Source organism: Podarcis bocagei (genome assembly GCF_964188305.1).
Source record: "Podarcis bocagei genome assembly, chromosome: 12".
In the NCBI taxonomy this organism is placed as follows: Eukaryota; Metazoa; Chordata; class Lepidosauria; order Squamata; family Lacertidae; genus Podarcis; species Podarcis bocagei.
The window spans coordinates 27,341,577-27,360,911 of NC_138137.1; the positions used below are offsets into that span (position 1 = coordinate 27,341,577).

At 44.1% G+C, this 19,335-nt stretch overlaps 2 protein-coding genes across 7 annotated transcripts in view; one reads left to right on the plus strand and one right to left on the minus strand.

Moving 5' to 3' along the window:
• The first annotated feature begins 3,114 nt into the window (after positions 1 to 3,114).
• LOC308570166 (uncharacterized protein) lies at positions 3,115 to 14,359 on the plus strand. 6 transcript variants are annotated; one of them, XM_081164953.1, is made up of 11 exons: positions 3,118 to 3,651; positions 4,044 to 4,155; positions 4,364 to 4,453; positions 4,877 to 4,956; positions 6,058 to 6,163; positions 6,487 to 6,582; positions 7,546 to 7,656; positions 7,908 to 10,314; positions 11,656 to 12,199; positions 12,634 to 12,755; positions 14,182 to 14,359. In XM_081164953.1, coding segments are annotated over exons 1-8 (660 nt in total). In that variant the 5' UTR covers positions 3,118 to 3,649; the 3' UTR covers positions 7,971 to 10,314; positions 11,656 to 12,199; positions 12,634 to 12,755; positions 14,182 to 14,359. The 6 variants fall into 6 exon arrangements, with proteins under 6 accessions (XP_081021083.1, XP_081021079.1, XP_081021080.1 ...); XM_081164954.1 differs by having other exon boundaries at positions 11,656 to 11,776; positions 11,922 to 12,755; XM_081164955.1 differs by having other exon boundaries at positions 11,656 to 11,776; positions 11,927 to 12,755.
• A 456-nt stretch (positions 14,360 to 14,815) lies between these two features.
• Positions 14,816 to 19,335, minus strand: part of ITGB8 (integrin subunit beta 8) — a 45,712-nt gene continuing 41,192 nt past the window's right edge. Inside the window, exons 13-14 of the mRNA XM_081164556.1 lie at positions 17,475 to 17,641; positions 14,816 to 17,380 (exon numbers count right to left, since the gene is read on the minus strand). Coding sequence (XP_081020682.1) covers positions 17,264 to 17,380; positions 17,475 to 17,641 — 284 coding nt within the window. The 3' untranslated portion in view covers positions 14,816 to 17,263. The remainder of the gene's footprint in view (positions 17,381 to 17,474; positions 17,642 to 19,335) is intronic.

Here is a 19,335-nt window from a genome sequence, read left to right on the forward strand (position 1 = left end):
TTGCCTTGAGAGAGTCTTTAAACCTCTTTTGTTGACCACCAGTATTATGCTTTCCATTTTTAAGTTCAGAATAGAGTAGTTGCTTTGGAAGATGATAATCAGGCATCCGCACAACTTGACCAGTCCAACGAAGTTGATGTTGAAGAATCATTGCTTTGACACTGGTGATCTTTGCTTCTTCCAGTACACTGACATTAGTTCGCCCGTCTTCCCAAGTGATGTGTAAAAATTTTCGGAGACACCGTTGATGGAATCTTTCAAGGAGTTGGAGATGGCGTTTATAAGTGGTCCACATTTCACAAGCATACGGCTATGGTAGTTCCATAGCTTTGTAAACAAGCATTTTGGTTTCCCTGCGAATGTCCCAGTCCTCAAGCACTCTGCACCTCAATTGGGAGAAAGCTGCACTCGCAGAGCTCAGGCGATGCTGGATTTCGGCATCAATGTCAGGGATGCCAGGCCACATGACTGAGCTGAACAGAGTTAGGGCAGCGGTCCCAATCCTGCCACTCCCCCAGAATGGAACACCCATGATTGTAATCATGCCATAATGCCCGAGAAGGATTAAAATTATTTATTGGATATTTTTAGACCTCATGCTTCTTCCAATCTGGAGCACAGGGCGGCTTTGCATAAGAAAACATTAAATACAACTAGTACCAATAGGAGTGGAATAGGAGTGTGCCTCCCTTTCTCTTCTCGCTGAGCCAAAATAGGGAAAAAACCCATGCCAGCTACCAATACCTAATTTTTACAACAGGTGAATCTGTTTCAAAAAATACATTTTATTAAAATGCCCAGCTAACATACCCTGTTGAGTGTCAATATTCAACAGCTCTGCACTTCCGTTTTTGTCTTAGCTCTCCGTGACTGTAAAATATTAAACAAGGGCAGAGCATAACCTTTTGCACAAGCCAGAACCAGTCCAAGCCAGAATTATTTCAGAAAGCACATCATCTGTGTCTCAGTGCATAGTTTAGACAGTCTGCCCACAATGTTCATCACATTACAGGCTTCGCAGGAAGTAAAAGAAACCCTCTCTCTCTCTTTTTTATAGCTTTATTCAGACTTTTCAAAATACAATAATACGGAGAATATTATAGATAGTAATAAAGGTATAAAGAGAGAAAGAAAGATAAAACAGAAAGAAATAGGTAAAAAAGACTTTCAACATTTACAATAATTCTTCAGAATACTCAAATGTTCCATCTAGATTAATATCCAGCAGTTCCTCCTTCTGTAAGGTGATATTTTTCCAGTCATTAATCCAGGACTCTCCAGTTCATTGATTTCTTTCAATACAAGAAGTTCAAAGGAGATTCTTGTATAGCTTTTATATATAATAGTCCACAACAGTTGTCTAGTCCAACATCATATTACCTCCAATAGCGTATTAAGAAACATTCAATCCTTATTTCTTATTTCCTCCAAATTTCTTCACTGTGTTTATGTATTAGGATAGCAACCCATAATTATTTATTATACAATCCTTAATTCACACCTAAGTCAACACCTTCCAATCTCATGTCCTGTCAACCATGTTTATCAATACTTTATTTTTTTTTTTATCAATACTTTAAAAGAAAATATTCAAATTTCCACCTCTCCCTTTTCCAATCTTTTCCCAGAAAAGTTGCAAGAAACTCTCATGTGGTGTCAGGAAGGGTGTTCCTGAGTTGTTCGGTAACTGAGGCACTTGTCTCATGAACTCATTCTTCACAGTTTCCATATATTGTTGCCTTTGTCATTATCTGCAGTTCAATTCAATAAATAAACAAACAAACCAGGGGAGACCATTAGCTTCAAAAGGCCTGCCAGCCAGATGAATGGCATCAATCCCTTCCCCCACATAAAATGATGAAACTGATGGAGAATTCCAGAGAACTCAAAAGCTTGCATACTATTTTGTGATTTTTGATTGGTTTAAGAAAGATATTGCCCTAATATGAGTTTTCAACAGTCACATTAGTGGTCAGAATATTCATTGGTAAAATATGCTTTTGCACTGCATTTTTTAAAAATATCCAACAGGAAAAGGGTTCATTCGTGAAACCTGCTGGCTGGCCCTGGGCGCGTTATCATCCCTCATAAGAACATTGGAATCATATACCAAGTCAAACCATCGGTCCATCTTCCTCAGTACTGTTTATATGGACTGGCTGCAGCTCTCCAAGGTTTCAGTCTAGAGACATTCTCAGACCTGCCTGGAGTTGCCAGCGATTCAACCTGGAGTTTCCCCCCGCAAGCAGAAGTTCTGTCATTGAGCTGTGGCCCTTCCCCACATCTAAACTTAATCTCAAAGGGGCATTGTGAAGGTCAACTGAATCTCATATGCATTGCTTTGAGCTTGCTGGAAGTAATCTCTATGGCCACTAGATGGCACAGCTGTTCGGAAATACAGTGGTACCTCGGGTTAAGTACTTAATTCGTTCTGGAGGTCTGTTCTTAACCTGAAACTGTTCTTAACCTTAAGCACCACTTTAGCTAATGGGGCATCCTGCTGCCGCTGCGCTGCCGCTGCACGATTTCTGTTCTCACCCTGAAGCAAGATTCTTAACCCGAGGTAATATTTCTGGGTTGGCGGAGTCTGTAGTGGGTTAAACCACAGAGCCTAGGACTTGCCGATCAGAAGGTCGGCAGTTCAAATCCCTGTGATGGGGTGAGCTCCAAAGCGAGATGAGTGCCGCAACCCCAGAGTCGGCCATGACTGGACCTAATGGTCAGGGGTCCCTTTACCTTTACCTAACCTGAAGCATATGTAACCTGAAGCGTATGTAACCCAAGGTACCACTTTAACTGGGGAATGCCAATTAATCCTGATGTCCCCCATGGGAAACTATGAAATTAAAAATGGCTGACTGCCTGAATTCAAAAAGCGCTGGACTTGTCTCACTCTGTAGCCAAAAGAGCCCCCAAGCAGAGTTTAAAACTGAAATATATGCAATGTTTGCAAAGTGGGGAAATACCGGTTGTTACATCTGTAAATATTCCAGTATTAAGCATTCACAATGTGCTCCACCACCTCTACCCCTCTCACAGTGAATATACCACAAACTGAAGTAAGTTCAAATGCTTTATTTACAGTAACCAGAGGTCTTACTGATGCATCATTCGACGCCACATCAGAAACAGGTAAAACGTTTTTAAAGCACAAACTACAAAAAGTATCTTCAAACATGGAGTCTGGGCACAAACCGCCAGCATCATGCGTCTGGTCAGTTACATGGTTCAAAGTGTAGAGGGAGAGAAAGGAACAGGAAACAAGGCTTACTTCCTCCCTCCCCAAAGGTGAGGCGGCATTACCTAGCCAAGCCTTCTCTAGCAGTTCACAGCTCTGTGGTCCTTAACCCCTTCATTTACTAACTAGCATAGACACGCATTGTTAGGTCCGACTGCAAAATGTCCCACAACGGTTGCTTCATTAAACTTTCACTAGCTCTGTTTGCAACTTAGGAATGAGCGAGCCCAAGGCTTCCAATATCAGGCTGCTAAGGCCATTATGAGATGACCTCCACTGTGACATCACCTCCTGCTAACTCACCGGACAGGTAAGCCTCAGAGCATTGCTGGACCTGCTTCCTGGAAGCTAGCCAGCTACCTGCTCATCTTTATTGATATTGCTCAAAAAGGAAGAACCATATCAACGAACATGTAAGTAGGACTTTTCTCCCACAGCTTCTGCATTGTGCCCGTCTCATCGTTTATGATGGTTCATGCCAGTCCCTCACAGGGGGTAGGGGGCTATTTCTTCCCTAGCTAAGATTGGCTTTCTCAGTCAGGACCATGGTAAACACAGCAGCTGCCCCCTTTTACCCCCTGCCTCTGGGCTTGAGGAAAACACTCCCTTCCCAGGACAGTTTGAGATACCAGCTTGCCGGCAATCTGAGCCATTTTAAGATCAAGAAGATGCAAATAGCTACCGGTGACAAGTGGGAATTCATGTCACATCTTGAACCTTGACGTGGCTCCGGGGCACTGCAGTCATGTAACAGGGGAGGAGTCTGCGAGTCTCATTTCTCACCTACTTCCTCGTTTTGCTCTAGGCTTCAACGTCTGCAATCCTTATTGAAAAAGAACAGCAAAGTCACCCCGCAGACTCCAGTGGAAGGGGGACCAATTCCTTCCCTGGAAGTATGGGAAGACCATGGCGAAAGGGTACAGTCATCCCCACCTGGCTGCCAACACAGTGAAACACATCCCCCGTACGAATTTCGAGCTTCCTACTAGGCGCTTATGGGCGTGGTGGGTGCCATTTATGTTGGCTTCCATCTCCAGTGTGAGGAGGCACCTGGGCTGTTTCAGGCAAGCCGTCAAAGATCTCTTCCCATCACTTTAATGGCTTCTTGCCTTTTATAACTTCCAGGGGATCGGCATGGCCATCAATTTCTTAGCAGCAATAGAAGCAGAAAGGAAGCCCATCATGGCAAAGGAGGACCTTGTTAAGAAGATAGTGGTGAGTGAGGTAGTACTTTGAGAAGGTATCATCCACAGGGTGGATAGGAGAGATCTTAGCAGTGGATTTTCTGCAAGATATTCTGGTGGTGGGTAAGGCTAGTGCACGGCAGAGAAGAGAACAATGGAAATGGAGGGCCTGCATGTCTAGAACCTCTTTCTGTGGAGAGGTCTACGTGTAACATGTGGGTGCCTGGGATATGTGGCCTCTTCTGCACATGGAAACCTTCACACTGATACTGTACAGATATGGGTTTTGTGGAGTTGCATTTCATGCTTGATAACTTGCTTGCATGTCCAATATCAAGAAAACAGCTCAAAGTCAGTTGGTGGTGAAGTTATGAGTAAACTACTTTAGGGAGCTGAGAGGAACTACGTGCAGCTGATTTCCATTTCTTCTGTCCCCCCCCCCCATCTCTTCAAGGGCCTGATGGAGCGATACAAAGACCATCCCCTTGCCTTTTTCATTTTTACCAGCTGCATGAATGCAATCGCAAATCTGAGGTAAGTTGTGGTAGGAGTCTGGTGGAACAGGAGATATTTCCCCCCACGCCATAGAGCAGTCAGAAGCAAAGGAAAAGGCCTGGAGTGAGCAAATGCACTACAGAGAAGCAGATTGTGCTCCACTAGCCACAAATCCTGGCAAATCAACAAGTGAGTGAGCAAGGAGCTGAGGATTATTGGCTCTGAGGAGGTTCTGGGAAGAGCTTTTGACTCTCCTAACAACCCTCCACAGGTCTTTTAGAGAAGTTGGCCTCAGGCAGGCTTGGGGGAATTGCCCTGTTTCTAAGTAGACATGTGCTTCAAATAGACTGTGCTATAAATCTGCTTGCAGCCTAGGAAAATGATATTCTCTTTTTCTTTCATCATCAATGGGGAAGCCTCTGCCTTTCGAGCAACTACGCTTGCAAGTTTCCATCCCCTTGGCAGAGTTTGGATCCAGAAAGCCTCTTTCCAAGAGCAACTTTCCTATAGGTTCCTACATTATGGGTGCATCAGTTGTTTTGGCAAACAGTGTGGCAAAAAAATCGGTCACATTTTTGCAGATTCATCATCCCGCATGCATGTGGGGTGAGATTTTCTGCTACTTTTTTTTTTAAAGGGTGGGTAAGGATCTCCCCCCCCCCTGAACTTACAAGGACCGATGATTGACCTTACTTAACTTAAATAATAGCAGAGATTTTTTTCTTTACTTTATTATCCATTTCAAATAAAGTCCTGCCTTCGCTGCTGACTAGACAAAACTCCTAGAAGCTTCCCAGTCCACCTGAGCATTCTCAAATACCACAGATGCAAGGAAGTCTGGCTGGGCTGGGAGGCTGTGGGCAGACTCCTGCTGCCATGGGAACTGCAACCTTGTTTATGATAGTTATAAACAGGTACAGAAACCAACAGACACCTTGAGGTTTTCTTTTTCCTTTTTGTAGTAAATTGTACCAATTCCTCTGACATGTCACCCAAATGTGCATATCTTTTCCCCTCTGGTTCTCAGGGATACCTTCTTTTGGGCTGGATGATGGAGCCAAGCTCAACTTCAGCCAAATCTGACGAATATTCCCTCCATCACATAATAGAATCCTGGTTTTTCCTCCCCCCCCCTTACAGCAGAAGCAGCCCTCCGCTCTCAGAGAAACTAGAGGCGAAGCTGCTCCAAGTCACTCTTTCCCGCCTCATTATAAAGAGCACAGAAAGTGAAGCGGTTTGCGACAAGGTAAATTCTTACTGAACTTCAAGAGTCTTGACAAACACCTGCTGTATCCGTGGTCACCAATCCCTTGTCTCTGAGCTGAACCACTAAGGCACATTTCATCTTGAGCAATGCAAAGACTTCTGCATTTCAGATGAAGCAGGAGGAGGTATTATGACACCAAGCCCACCTTTGCACCCTCTGTGAATGGATCCCCTTCCCAAAGGAGGAACTGTCTTAGACAGTCTGAGTGAAAAGGCTCTGCATAGCTCCTTTTCTGCCTGCTCTGTTTGGGGATGGAGATCTGCTATGTAGCAATGACGTTGCTTGCTTTCTGTTGCTTGCAGGCCCTTTGTAGAGGAGCCTCTGAAGCCCTGGGTGCAATGCTCAAGGGGCTGCTTTCAGAGGCCCCCACAACGCACCACCTTCTGAAGATCTTGGAGGTGAGTGTTGAATGTTGAGTCTATTCCTTTCAAGTGTGGTGTGCTGCTGATGGACAGACTGCCTACCCTCCACCATTTCTCAAATGAAAATAGGGATGTCCTGTTCGATACCCTCCAACATTTCTTCAATGAAAATAAGAGACTTCCCCTTCAACATTTCTCCAATGAAAACAGGGACATCCTAAGGGAAAGCGGGACATTCCAGGATCAAATCAGAAACCGTGACAGCTTATGTAAACCCGGGACTGTCCCTGGACTGGCAGGGAGATCTTACCACTGGGGGGGGGATTTAATTTGTGAAATTGTTCCCTATGGGGGCTGTGTCTCTCTGGCTGGATGACTAGACCCAGTGCTTTTTTCTAAAAAAATGTTTGGGGTGCTCTCATTTTCCTACTCATATTGAAATACTGCCCCTCAATGACGTCAAACTTAGATTCACAAAATATTTAGGGGTATGTGTACCCCTGTGTACCCCCAGAAAAAAGCACTGACTAGACCTCTTTCAAAATGCATTCCGCATGCTCAGTATGTTTTGAGCCAGTTTAACTGTTCCCCAGAATGTCTGCAGAATTGCTGCATTTTCTGGAAAACAAAGTCCATGTAAAGGTAAAGGACCCCTGGCAGTTAAGTCCAGCCGCAAAGGACTCTGGGGTTGCGGTGCTCATCTCACTTTACTGGCCAAGGGAGCCGACGTTTGTCCGCAGACAGTTTTTCCAGGTGATGTGGCCAGCATGACTAAGCCGCTTCTCACGAACCAGAGCAGCGCACAGAAACGCCGTTTACCTTCCTGCCGGAGCAGTACCTATTTATCTAATTGCACTTTGACGTGCTTTCGAACTGCTAGGTCCATGTAGAGTTCTTTAAAATCAAACCCAGGGGCACAGCTCTCAAAGAACAGGATAATAGACTTGGGAGATTTCTTTGGCCTGTGCAATGATTCTGAGCTGCTTTTTCCTTCCTCAGCACTTCCAACAGTACATGAGGTCTTCAGACCGGCTAGAGAAGTCCCAGGCCATCAAAGCCACCAATTATATTTGCTTGGAAGCCTATTACAGTCTCGGCCTGCATTACGATGTGAGTATTCAACATGTGAGTGGAGCTTGGCATTAGAAGTCCACAGAACCCTGGGATGGGAAGCAAGAAGAAGGACCAGAGAACATTTCCTCCCGATCTCCACTGGAGGTTCTTCTTCCTGAAGATGGCCTTGTGGGGCCTTAAGACTAAAGGGGCAAGAAGTTGAATTACTTGGTGGATCTGGGGGTGAGAAGTAATGAAAGAAGCTCACTTTGATGGCTCTGACTGTGGGATTTTATCTATCTCTCCAGCTTCATGAAATGCGGGAGCATCTGAGCCGATTATGGAGGAGCAGGAAGATCAAGCAGAAATAGGCTCTTTCTGTTGTCTCTTCCTTTCTTGATCCCACCTAAAGGTGCCAACCGGATTTCCTGGGTCCAGCGCTGTATAGGCAGATCAAGCCCACTTCCACCTCTGCAAACTGTATATATTGATGTACAAATACGGACAATTATTTAGAGCCTGTGTTGTGGATTGAAGATGGTTTGTTTTAAGATTGTTTTAGCCTGCCTTTCAGGCAAAATATACAAAATATATAAGTGCATGCAGTTTCAAAGCTCTTTCTTATGTTCTTATTAGAACTTGCGCAGATCCAATGAAGCAGTTCAAGCAGCCTCTTGCATTCTTAAATTAGTTCAACGTGAACTTGGCTGGTTTAACCAACTTCCAGTTGGTTAAAAGTCCAGCTTCTTCATGTATCAAATAAGCAGTGCTACTTGAGCCATCAGATGCAAACTGGTCATTTTGTATGTGTTCGGTTTGTATACATTTCCTCACCACTAGATGTCATTATTGCTGCAATTTTATTTCTGTTGTTTAGTTTTCACTGTGAGACTGCATCTACACTCTTGTTTGCAGTCCACTCACTGCATTCCCAGTACAGGGTTTTCGATCTGTGTTCACATGGTCATTATCCAGAATGCATATGTATTCTGTTGTTTGTCGTAAAATACTTCTGCTTGGGAGACACTGTTTCTCAATAAAGCTTCCCACTGAATGGAAAACTTTTGAATCATTCCTAATTCGTCGCTAGCCAAGAAACAAGCAACTTTGCATAGGATAAAGACATCGCCACCTCGTCAGTGCCCACTGATGTATATACACAAACAGAAACAAATCTGACACTAATGAATCCATGCTGATGTGAACAGCTTTGGAGGAGGAGGTGGAAGAGCTGTCAAGCACCCTGAAAACCCCCCAACAAATTTCATTGCACTCTAAAGAGGTAACATGAAGACACCCTATGAGCAAATGATTTTGGAGTTTTATTCTGAATTCATTTTGTGTGTGCTTGTGTGCTTAGTGTAGATCTGCTAATCACGCTATATGTTATCTCTACTATGAGAGGCAATGTGCCTCTCAATGCCAATTGCTGGGGAGCAACACAGAGGGAAGGCTATTGTCCCCATGCTTTTTAGACTTCCAGAGTTATTTGGTTGGCCATCGTAGAAAGAGAATGCCAGGCCGATCCAGCAGGAGACTCTTCTTAATATTACTGCCCAGCCAGATATCAGTAATGCATAATAAAAACAATCCCAGTATTTTTTTCCAGGCTAATCTGGGATATCTGATGAATCAGTGTGGATGCTAGTCTATACTATGCTAGTATAGTTCTGCTTCTCGGCCCTTTTAGCTGGCCTTTAAAACACAGGAGTGAGTGAAAGGATAAATGTACCCAGGGAGCAATGAAGAGGACAAAGCAGCTATGGAAACTGAGAGTATCGCTGACAAAGGTTTAGTGTGGAAACCAGGGCAAAGGGCCAATTCAGAATTTCAGGGCCGGCTGAAATAAATCAGACATAATCCAGCTACAGATGAATAAACAGCACTTGAATGAAAAAACGGACTCGTTCAAGAGTGGAGGAGGAGAGATCCCATGATGAGATTCCCGAGAGAGATGGCAGTAAAAAAAAAAAAAAAAAGAACTGTGTAAAATATAGGCAAATACTCCTACACAGACCTACAGGAAAACGGGATAGTTTAGCAACTTAGATCCAACTTGAAGGACCCATTTTAATTAAAACAGAGTAGCAGGGCACAAAAATTATTTCTCACCATATTAGACACAGAAGAGAGATTGGTGATAGCTCATCATAGGAGCCAACTCCTAGGGGCTGAGGGAGCTTTGCCCCCCCCATGAAATATTTGAGCCCCCCTCCAAGTTGATGGGCATTGCCATTCAAATGGTGTGCACACACCATGTCATATATCAATTATTTGGGGTGGGACTTACCTCCCCTCCCCAATATTTTATTTAAGTTGGCACCCCTGTAGTTCATTATCAGTTTATTACCACCCCCATGCACCAGCCATAGGATGTTTAGCAGACAAAGGACAGTATCCAACACTAGGCCTACTCAGAGTAAACCCATTGAAATTAATGGGCATAGCTAATTTGGATTTATTAATTTGAGGTCTACTTTGAGTGAAACTTAGCTGGCTGCAAGCCAAAAGAGTAACAAAGATGTGTGGAACTCCCAATTAGTTTCCTAAGTTTAGCTGCTGCCTGTCTGCCTGTCTTTATGCCTCAGAAACCTTCGTTTTGTGTCCCTGGCTAGGGGAAACCCTGCTCTGGCCTGGAAATGCCTGGTCTCCTCCTTGCTTTGGGGGCTTAATCTATTGCCGAAGTTTTCACTCCCTCTCATTTGTTTCAGCCGAGTAAGTAAGGCCATGTAACAAGCCTCCCACTGTCTTTTGTCCTCCCCTTTGCGTGGCAAGTCCCCTCCCCCATGTGAAATGAAGACACTGAACACAGTATTTAAGGTTAATGGGCATAAAAGGCCACAACTTTATTGATTACAGAATTGGAAGGTATTGGCCTTAGGCATTGGCTCCTATCGACTACCCGGCATGGGGACCGGGAAGGGTTGTTGCCTTATCCTTTATATTTCTCCTTCACTGTCCAGCCTTGTAACAAAGAGTTCATCAACTGATGTGTCTTTTGCCTTTCTCTAAATAAATACACTCCTGTTTTTGGATCAAATTCTGAAGTCCCATCTTGGTCTTTCGTTTGTAGCAGCTCCACGGTGAGACACCACTATCTAAACCGAGGAACCTATGTTATGCACTCTAGATCCTGTTAATCTGGCGGCTAGGATAGTTCCTTAGCCATCTCTATGCTATGGAAGGTGGTCTGGCAAGAAAACCCCCAGCTCTGCAGAGGGAAGACGTTTGCCTCGTACTACCTCATTCCGCAGCGATTCATTATTTCTAAAGCAGTGGTGCAGTTAGGGGAGCTTTAGACTCTAGACAATTAAGACAATTGTCTTAGGGTGGCTCCAGTGGTGTAGCTAGCTGCTAGGGCACCCAGGGCAGCGCAAATGCCCTGCACCTGGGGCGGGGCAAGCTGCCCAGGGTGCAGGGCAAGCCGGGGCAGAGCACGCTGTGTAGAACCTCCATGGAGTCTGCAAGCACCATGTTGCTGTTTAGGGTGGAGCCTGCAAGTGCCCAAGCCATCACGTCACTCAGTGATGACACCTGGGGCAGTCCGCACCCACCGCAGTCCCTTCCTACGCCACCGAGTGGCTCCCCCCTTTTTTAAGATAATATGTATTGCTTTATGTATTTTAAAAGTATTATCACCACCATCATTATTAGTCAGTGTCCAGATGTACAAATAAGACAGCGCATAGCATCTATGGAATCCACCTCCCTTTCAGACCTAAGGTATACCAACTGTGACTTGCAACGAAACACTGAGGTTTGATGTTCCTGTTCAATGTTCATTCCTACATTTCCTCCTCTTGGTTTTCTACCTCCCTCCTTATTTTTGAATGGTGCCATTTTGGTGCCATAGATAGCATCTCTCAAAGAATATTGGTAATGGATGGATTCTCTCTCTCTCTCTCTCTCTCTCTCTCTCTCTCTCTCTCTCTCTCTCTCTCACACACACACACACACACACACAGAGAGAGAGAGAGAGAGAGAGAGAGAGAGAGAGAGAGAGAGAGAGAGAGAGAGACAGACTCAGACAAAACATTGCTGTCTTGATTGTCCTAGGGGTCAAGCTGCAAATTCAATATATCTGAAAGTTCTTGGGAGCATGCAGAGATTATGCTCAGCAAACAACTGGAACCACTAAATGAAAGAAAATAAGAACAAGAATAGTAACAGTGAAATGGTAAGCTTTGTAGAGATTTAGCTGTTCCCACTGCAATCCCACTCTTCATTTGCAATAAAACCCCAAAGCGGCAGGATAAAGTCCTACGGATTTGTTTTCATTCTTGTGGACAGTGGAAACCAATATTAGTTTTTGTGTGCTGAAGTTTAGGTGGGAAGGCCTGCATAAGTAAAACTGCCTCTCAAGATCCGAGTACAAAGGTGGTGCCATGGAAGCTGCCGAGCATGGAGAATGGCAGCTGGGAAACCAAAGGCCCAGAGGAGGAAGATGGTTGTCATCTAGGACTTCCTTGGTGCCTCTTTGCTGAGCAGAAAGAGCACCAAGACTCATGAAGTCCAGCTTGGAAGTTGCACCCAGGAGAGAGCTATGATGCCTGGCTGCTTAGCCAGGGAGATATTTCCACCAAGGCTCACCATCAAAGGGGTAATGCAAAAGAGAAAGCACCCTTTGGGGTTGTCCTTTGGCAGCCAAAGAGAACAATGCAAAGGAACGCAAGAGCCCTGCTGGATCACATGAAATACCTATCCAGTTTGGTATCCTGTTTTCAACAGTGGCCAGTCAGATGCCTCTGGGAAGCCCAAAAACAAGGCACGTGGGCAACAGCCCCCCACTGCTCTTCTCTAGCAACTGGTAATGAGAGGCTTGCTGAGTCTGTTCCTGGATGTCTACTGTGTCTTGCAACTTGACAGCTGCCTGACCTGGCCTTTTGGAGATTTGCAGTTTCTAGTCTCCATTTTTGTTCTTTGGTCCTATTGTGAGAGGATGGCGTATTGATTGTAAACAAGAGCTGTCATTTCTCTATCGTACACCGAGTGGGTATTTTCTGACCTTTTGCTCCCTCTCTTTGCTTTTATAAGGAGGGAGGAGTGTTGCTGTGAGATAATGGCTATGTGTTTTGAGTCTGAGAGGCCAGAACACCAGATGCTGAAAGCCTGGCGACCAGATGTGAGGAAGGAGCTGTGGTGGCAGAACTGGAGAGGTGAATACCACCATATATTTATTTGACCCCTGCCCTTCCTGACTGATGAAAGCAGGAGTCAGGGGGGAAGGATGAGGCCAGCTAATTGGGTGAAATACATGCATATTGGAGGCACTTTTCAAAGATGATTTATATAACTGCTCACAATTCATGCCCTTTGGCTTGTATGTTTCCACGGGGTTCCATCTTGTGTATAGCAGGGGTGAGGAAATGTTTTGGCCTGGTGGGCCAGATCTTTATCTCCTCCTTCCCCCATGGACTTTGGCAGATGAGTGGGACCACCCTGATGCCATATTGACCAGCTGGTCTTCAGGTGATGGGCAGGGAGTTAAAAGCCTTTTTGCAGGCAGTTAGTGCGACTCAGTTCCCCATGTGGAACTCAAGTTGCACACTGGGTGCAGCTGCCTCACAACATGCCGCACACTTGACAGCGCATATGGCATCAAGTGTGGGGCAGGTGGGCATGCTCTGGGGTGATGGTCTGGTGGGTCGAATCTGGCCTGCAGGCCAGAGGTCTCTTATCCCTGCTGTATAGAACAACATAAAACAATTTGGAAAGATCATCTGAGAATTTAGGACATGTTGTCATTAGTATATTAATACCCAGCATTCTCTCCCTCACCTACCCCCTTATGATTCCAAGGAGATCCTGAGTCAGTACTTGAACTTGGGAGAGCTTTTAGACCCAGTATGGCTCTTGAATGTCCAGGCTGGGGCAGTGGACAGGTCTACTCTTGGAAGTTAGAAGTGTCAATTTCTGGAGCAAACTGATCCTGCCACAGATACATCCAGATCAGACAACAGACACATGCTCTATTTGAGTGCTTTTGAAAGTCACCCAGAAACCTAAACTTTTGCATATGTGTGGGCAGCAGCTTATTATTTAAACCATATCCTATAAATGTTATATGCAAAGTTCACAGACTCTCATTTCCAGGCCCAAAGTGCTGGCTCTGTCCTGAATTATTTGGCAGCTGGAAAAGATACCCAAAGGAGACCACCTCCTATATGAATGTACCTTCAGCTAAGTCCCTGCTTTGTATACCAGCACCATCTGAAACAGGCTGGATGGGAACATGAAGTAGGGCCTTCTTAGTGGTGGCCACTGGGCTGCAAAGCTCTTAGCTGTGTTCAGTCTTCAACATGAATGATGTTGGACTACAACCCTGTCCCCTTGGTTAAGGTGCAGCAGATGACAGGAGCTGCATTTCACTATCTGGGGACCCAGGTTTGAATAATTCTGATTTAGCTTTGCCTTTAGAAGACGGATCAAAACATTGCTGTTTAGATGTGCATTTTGCCATTAACTATCTTAGTATCTGCTGCTGTCAATGCAGTTGGAATCTTGAGTTAAGCACATAGGGAAGCACTTTCTTTTCACAGAAAGCTACTGGACTGAATCTCTATTTCTTTCTTTCCCATTTAGCACTCACTTGTGTTGGACTTCAAGAGACCTGAAGCTATTGCATGTTACCCCCATTTGACCCACCGCCTAACACCAAGTTTGGGTTTGGAAAAATGTTTTAAAGCAAAATTGCTTTGAAAATAAGAGGCAACCATATTTCCACATGACTGTTTCTCCAACTAAACCATTTTGAATCTTTGATCTTGTGGTTCCTTGAATTTGGAACTTGATAGCTGAGAGCAAAACTTGAGACTTATATTGTTCAACTTCATACCCATAAGACTTACACATAAATGATAATGTGTAGGATTCTAGCAATGGGGCTGAATAACTCTTTGGCAAAAGTTCATAGTAAAATAAATTAAGAGGAAAGACTTTTACAGGTTTTTTGTTTAAATATTATTGCAAAATAACAAAATGTCAACCATGGATTAGAGACAATATTTCTTTAACGTTAGAGACCAAGTACAATAATTTTGCATTAAATTAATGCTAAGTCATAGTTATTGCAGCTCTCATAGAAAAATAAACTATCTCACAATGTACTAAAGTGACACATAAATAAATAAAATTGAAATAAAAAAGTTAGTCATGAACACTACAAAAATACATTTTAAATAAAAACATGTAGTAAGCTTCAACAGAAGTTACGGCAGTGATTTCAAAGTGTTTAATCTTATATTGAACAACGGGAAATTATTTTTACTCTGAACTCCTCTTTCCTAGAAAGAGCCTACACATTTTAAGCACTGAATCTATAAAAACAGGACTCATCCACGTTTGCTTTTACAAAAAAAAAATACAGTACACATTAAAACTTGACGGAAGCAAAAAGTATCAGAAACCACTGCAAAATATACATTGCAAATTAGATGTGTTCGAATTGTATAGCGATACTGAAGTATGAACCAGATTGTGGCATGGCAAACAGAAGGAAAACCTGACATATCTGTATGCAGGAATCGTGGATAGCATGATGTTTCTCTTGGCATACTTAAGTATATTGGCACTAATTGCGTACCTTTTTTAAGGAGTGTGCAAAGTATCGGGGAGACTGAATAAAAACACAAAGAGATTTGGTTGTTTCAGCAAGAGAAGTTGCAAAATTTTCCAAAGAACAGCATACATTCTAATTCTAAAAGTGCTATGATTGTGCAGTTTTTGAGCCTTGTAGCCTCAGCCAAGCACAACTCCACTATCTCCAAAAATAAATAATTTTTCACTCAAAAATCCACAGGGTTGGATGCAAAGAGCTTCCAATAGCATTAGGAAAGGAGTTCCATGCATGCATGGACCAGGGGCAGAGCTTTAAAATACTAAAATATACCAGCTTTAATTTTTGGTTGACAAGAGCTAGAGTGGTGACTGACTCAGTCTGCTCTATTTCTCTACTGCCATCTTCTTATGTGCTTACCATATCACACTTTCCTGTACTAACACTATATTTTCCATTTCATGTATATAATGGAAAATATAGTGTGTGTGTGTGTGTGTGTGTACACACATACACAAAAACACACCCTGCTCAAATTGAGTCAAATGCTTTAGCGTATCTTCTTGATGTAGTAATTATTCCTAAGTAACAATGAGCCATTAAAAAAAATTATCTTAAAAAAATCCAGTAGTGATTAACCCCTTTGATTATTCCAGTCTTCTACACAAAATGATTCTATCCAATTTTAGAAAGACTCAAAGCAAACAAAGTCAGAATAGTTAGTATGTATAGAAAAGAGAGTCATAAAGTGTGCTCTGTATACAAACGTACTTATACTTTTATCTAGTGTTCTCTGAAATGCAACACAGAAGGATCACCATATTCGTTCCTCCACATAAAGCAGTGGTTCTCAGGATGCAAGTTGAGTCTCCTTACTGAGATGCCAGAAGGAACACAGCCCCCTGCTAGGACTCTCAGCATTTCGAGCCCATGTTGGCATGGGGGTTATGACTCACGGATAGAAACAGGGATAGCCTTAGGCAAAGCATGCTGTAGGATGGTAGCCTTAAGAGTCACTTGTGCCAGCCAGGACGGAAGGGAGAGGTGGGAGTGGGAAAGACTTGTTGGCTGTGCTACCTCCCAGGCTGGTGCAGATAAGAGTGCCTGCGACCTGGCAGCAGTTAGGGGTCAGCACAGGATCCTCCACCAACTCCTGTGTTTCGGGAGTTTCCATTGGCTATGCTACCAGCAGTTTCCACCAACCATTTCGGAAGGTACATTAGGGTACTTCTTGCTGGTAGGGCTATCTTGCTGAAGATGGAGCTCTCCTGGTGGTGGAGGCCAGTGGAGTCAGGCTGGAGAAATATCTGCATCTCATCCAAGTACCATCCACAATGACTGGGTAGGGGAATTCGATTGCTCTGTTAGTGTTTTTGCTTTTTAGTAGGCTGGATGCAAACCTACTTAGCCTCCCTCCTCCAAATTAGTGCAACGTAGGACATCAAGGCTTGCGATTATCGGGGCCAGAGTGATGGTGGTAAGGAATTGTTTCAATCTTTTCTGTTTTGTTTTGCAGGCAATTCTCTCTGTGGGTATTTTGTCCCACGTTTTTCCCCTTTCTGATCTGCTTTCTCCCCAGTGCTCAGAACAGGAGTTAAGCGTCAACAGTTGACCTGTCACTGATTTGTGCCAGCTACATTTTGCTTTACATCGTTTGGGAAATGTAGACCAAACCTTTTCTTAACTAAAGTGAGATCAGTGCGTTTGCAACACCAGTTCGGATTAGCATTACGTGCCAATGCTAAAGACTAAATAAGTTACGTTATGTTAAAGTGCTACAATGCAGAGTGGTCTTGTGAACAGGTAAGAAGCCTGCTTATGCCAGAACAGTCAAATTTAAGCCGATTTGATCCTGTTGATCCTAAATGGGACTGAATTGGCCCCAATCCAAATTATCTGTGCTTTAATTGGTTTAATCATGTTAATCAGTAGTTAATGCACATTTGTTTTTTCCAAAATGGAGCAGCTCTGTTTGAAATCTAGCCATGTTGTGTAACTAGGCTTTCAGGTCAGTTTCTCATTACAGTATTCAAACCACAAACCCCCAAAGTATCTTTCAAATAAACTTCTTGACTGAGAAAACAAAGCTTTGAAGAAAGCAGCCTGTCTTCAGGAGTTACATTTGAAAGTTTCATTTACTTGTAACTTGCTGATGTTGATTTCTTCAGGCTTATCACGTCTGTAGGTTACAGTTTTTGTACAAACAGTGGGCAAGAACATTTTATCCTTAAAGGAGAAGAGAATATAAATGGTCAGAAAGTCCCACACAACTAGCACCCCTTTAAAAAAAAATTCATTATGGATCAGTGACATCAGTTACCTTTTTAGTTGCAGATATTCTATAATCAGATGAAGATTTAATTTTGTTATTGCTCCACTGAAGAATTATTTGTCGGATTATAAGCACATTAAGCAACCCAATCAGAAATGTAACTATAAAAATTATGAAAAAGATTCTGAAGTGGCTTGGATCATCAGCTGTGCATTCTGCAAAAAGAAGAAGTAGTAAAAGTCACACTGTCCCCTCAAAAGGTCCACACAATAAACCTAAAAGATAAAGCTAAACCCTAATACGATAAAGTAATTTATAATTGTACTTTTGTTGAATAATATAATAAATGACATCTTTATTCCGATATATACAAAAAGGCACCTTATTCTTAAAAAGCATTATCCAAAACAAGGAGTGTACATGTTCGGCAGATCTATAGTTACACCACTGATCTCAGTATTGCTGCAGCTAGCAAAAAGCGTCAAGTTATGATTTATTTCTCTAGATTTCATTCTCCAAGCGGTGCACAAATAACAGAAGGTAAAATGCAGCTGAAAACCACCATCCACTAAAACCACCATCATTATCTCTCTCTGAAGTTGAATGTTTATATCTTCAAAATGTGTAGCCAGTTGGTCACAGGAGGTCTTCAAAGGTTCTAGAGCAGGGGTCAGCAAACATTTTCAGCAGGGGGCCGGTCCACCGTCCCTCAGACCTTGGGGGGGGGGGAATGATGCAAGAGCACCACGAGCCCCAGTGGCTGCTTACCTGTGTCTTGCGAGCAGCAGGGGCTGGCGGTGGCAGCGGCAGTGGGATGACGAGCGGTGCACAAAAGGGCTCCAGAGAGGGGCTGCTTAAAATGGTGGCTGCTCGAGCGCTGCTCCTGCTGGCACCAACAAAGCCCAGCTCCCTTCCTCCTCTAGGCAGGGCGGGGAGAAGCCAGGAGGAGGGAGGGAGGAGGCACCGCCGCCACCCCCATGTGAGGGAGAGGGAAAGAACGTGTGTGCTAGTGATCCATGCGGTGATTCCCAGACTGTCCGTGGGCCGGATCCAGAAGGCAATTGGGCCTGATCCAGCCCACGGGGCTTAGCTTGCCTTCCCATGTTCTAGAGCAGGGGTCGACAACCTGCGACCCATGGGCCACAAGCGGCCCACGGGGGTCATTTAAGCGGCCCACGAGTCGCCTCCGAACTGAGCTGCCTGCTCGGCGAGTCCCCATGCGCTGCACTACACTGGCGCAGTGCGGACTTGCTTCTGCGGTGTCGGAAATTGCGCCTGCGCAGATGCGATCCAGCCCCCGGAGTGATCTCCGCGGGAGTGTACCGGCCCAGGCGAGGTAAACCTTGCCGACCCCTGTTCTAGAGGTCCTTCACCCTCAGTGGGAGTCAGGAAATTCTGGACAGCTTAAAAGAGCTCTCCTGGTTAATTTGCTGGAGGATGCAGTACAGTTTTCTCTGCCTGCAGTGCCTCATGGAGCCACCACCAAGCTGCCTCCGTTTCTCTAGGGATCAGAGCCCCACCTTTGGTAGTGTCTGTACTTTTAAGAGATCAGGGACATGATCTTAATTCTGGGGGAGTTTATATGGAATGAGAGGGTTTCTTAAGTTTATAGAGCTAGGCTGCATACATGCCATATATTTCAAGCCTCCCCCCCCCCCCGGCAAGAATCCAGGAAACAAGTTTGTACAGGTGCAGGGTATTGTAACTCAGTGAGGGGTAAACTACAGTTCCCAAGATAATAGGAGGGGTGGGATATACTTTAAAAGCCTTAGACTCAACTGCACATTTTGCTCCAACTGTTCACGCCTCATAATGTGAAATAAGAGTAGCTGTATATGGAGAAGCGGAGTGTGAAATAATAGGCTTATAGAAATATTCCTTCCTGTATTACTGTGTCTGGTTTTGTCAT

What these genes read in the sequence shown, in the direction of transcription:
- LOC308570166 (XM_081164952.1), top strand. An exon ending in AATGCAATCGCAAATCTGAG is followed by an intron (nt 4,957 to 6,057) that starts GTAAGTTGTGGT and finishes CCCCCCTTACAG; the next exon opens with CAGAAGCAGCCCTCCGCTCT. An exon ending in ACCTTCTGAAGATCTTGGAG is followed by an intron (nt 6,583 to 7,545) that starts GTGAGTGTTGAA and finishes TTCCTTCCTCAG; the next exon opens with CACTTCCAACAGTACATGAG.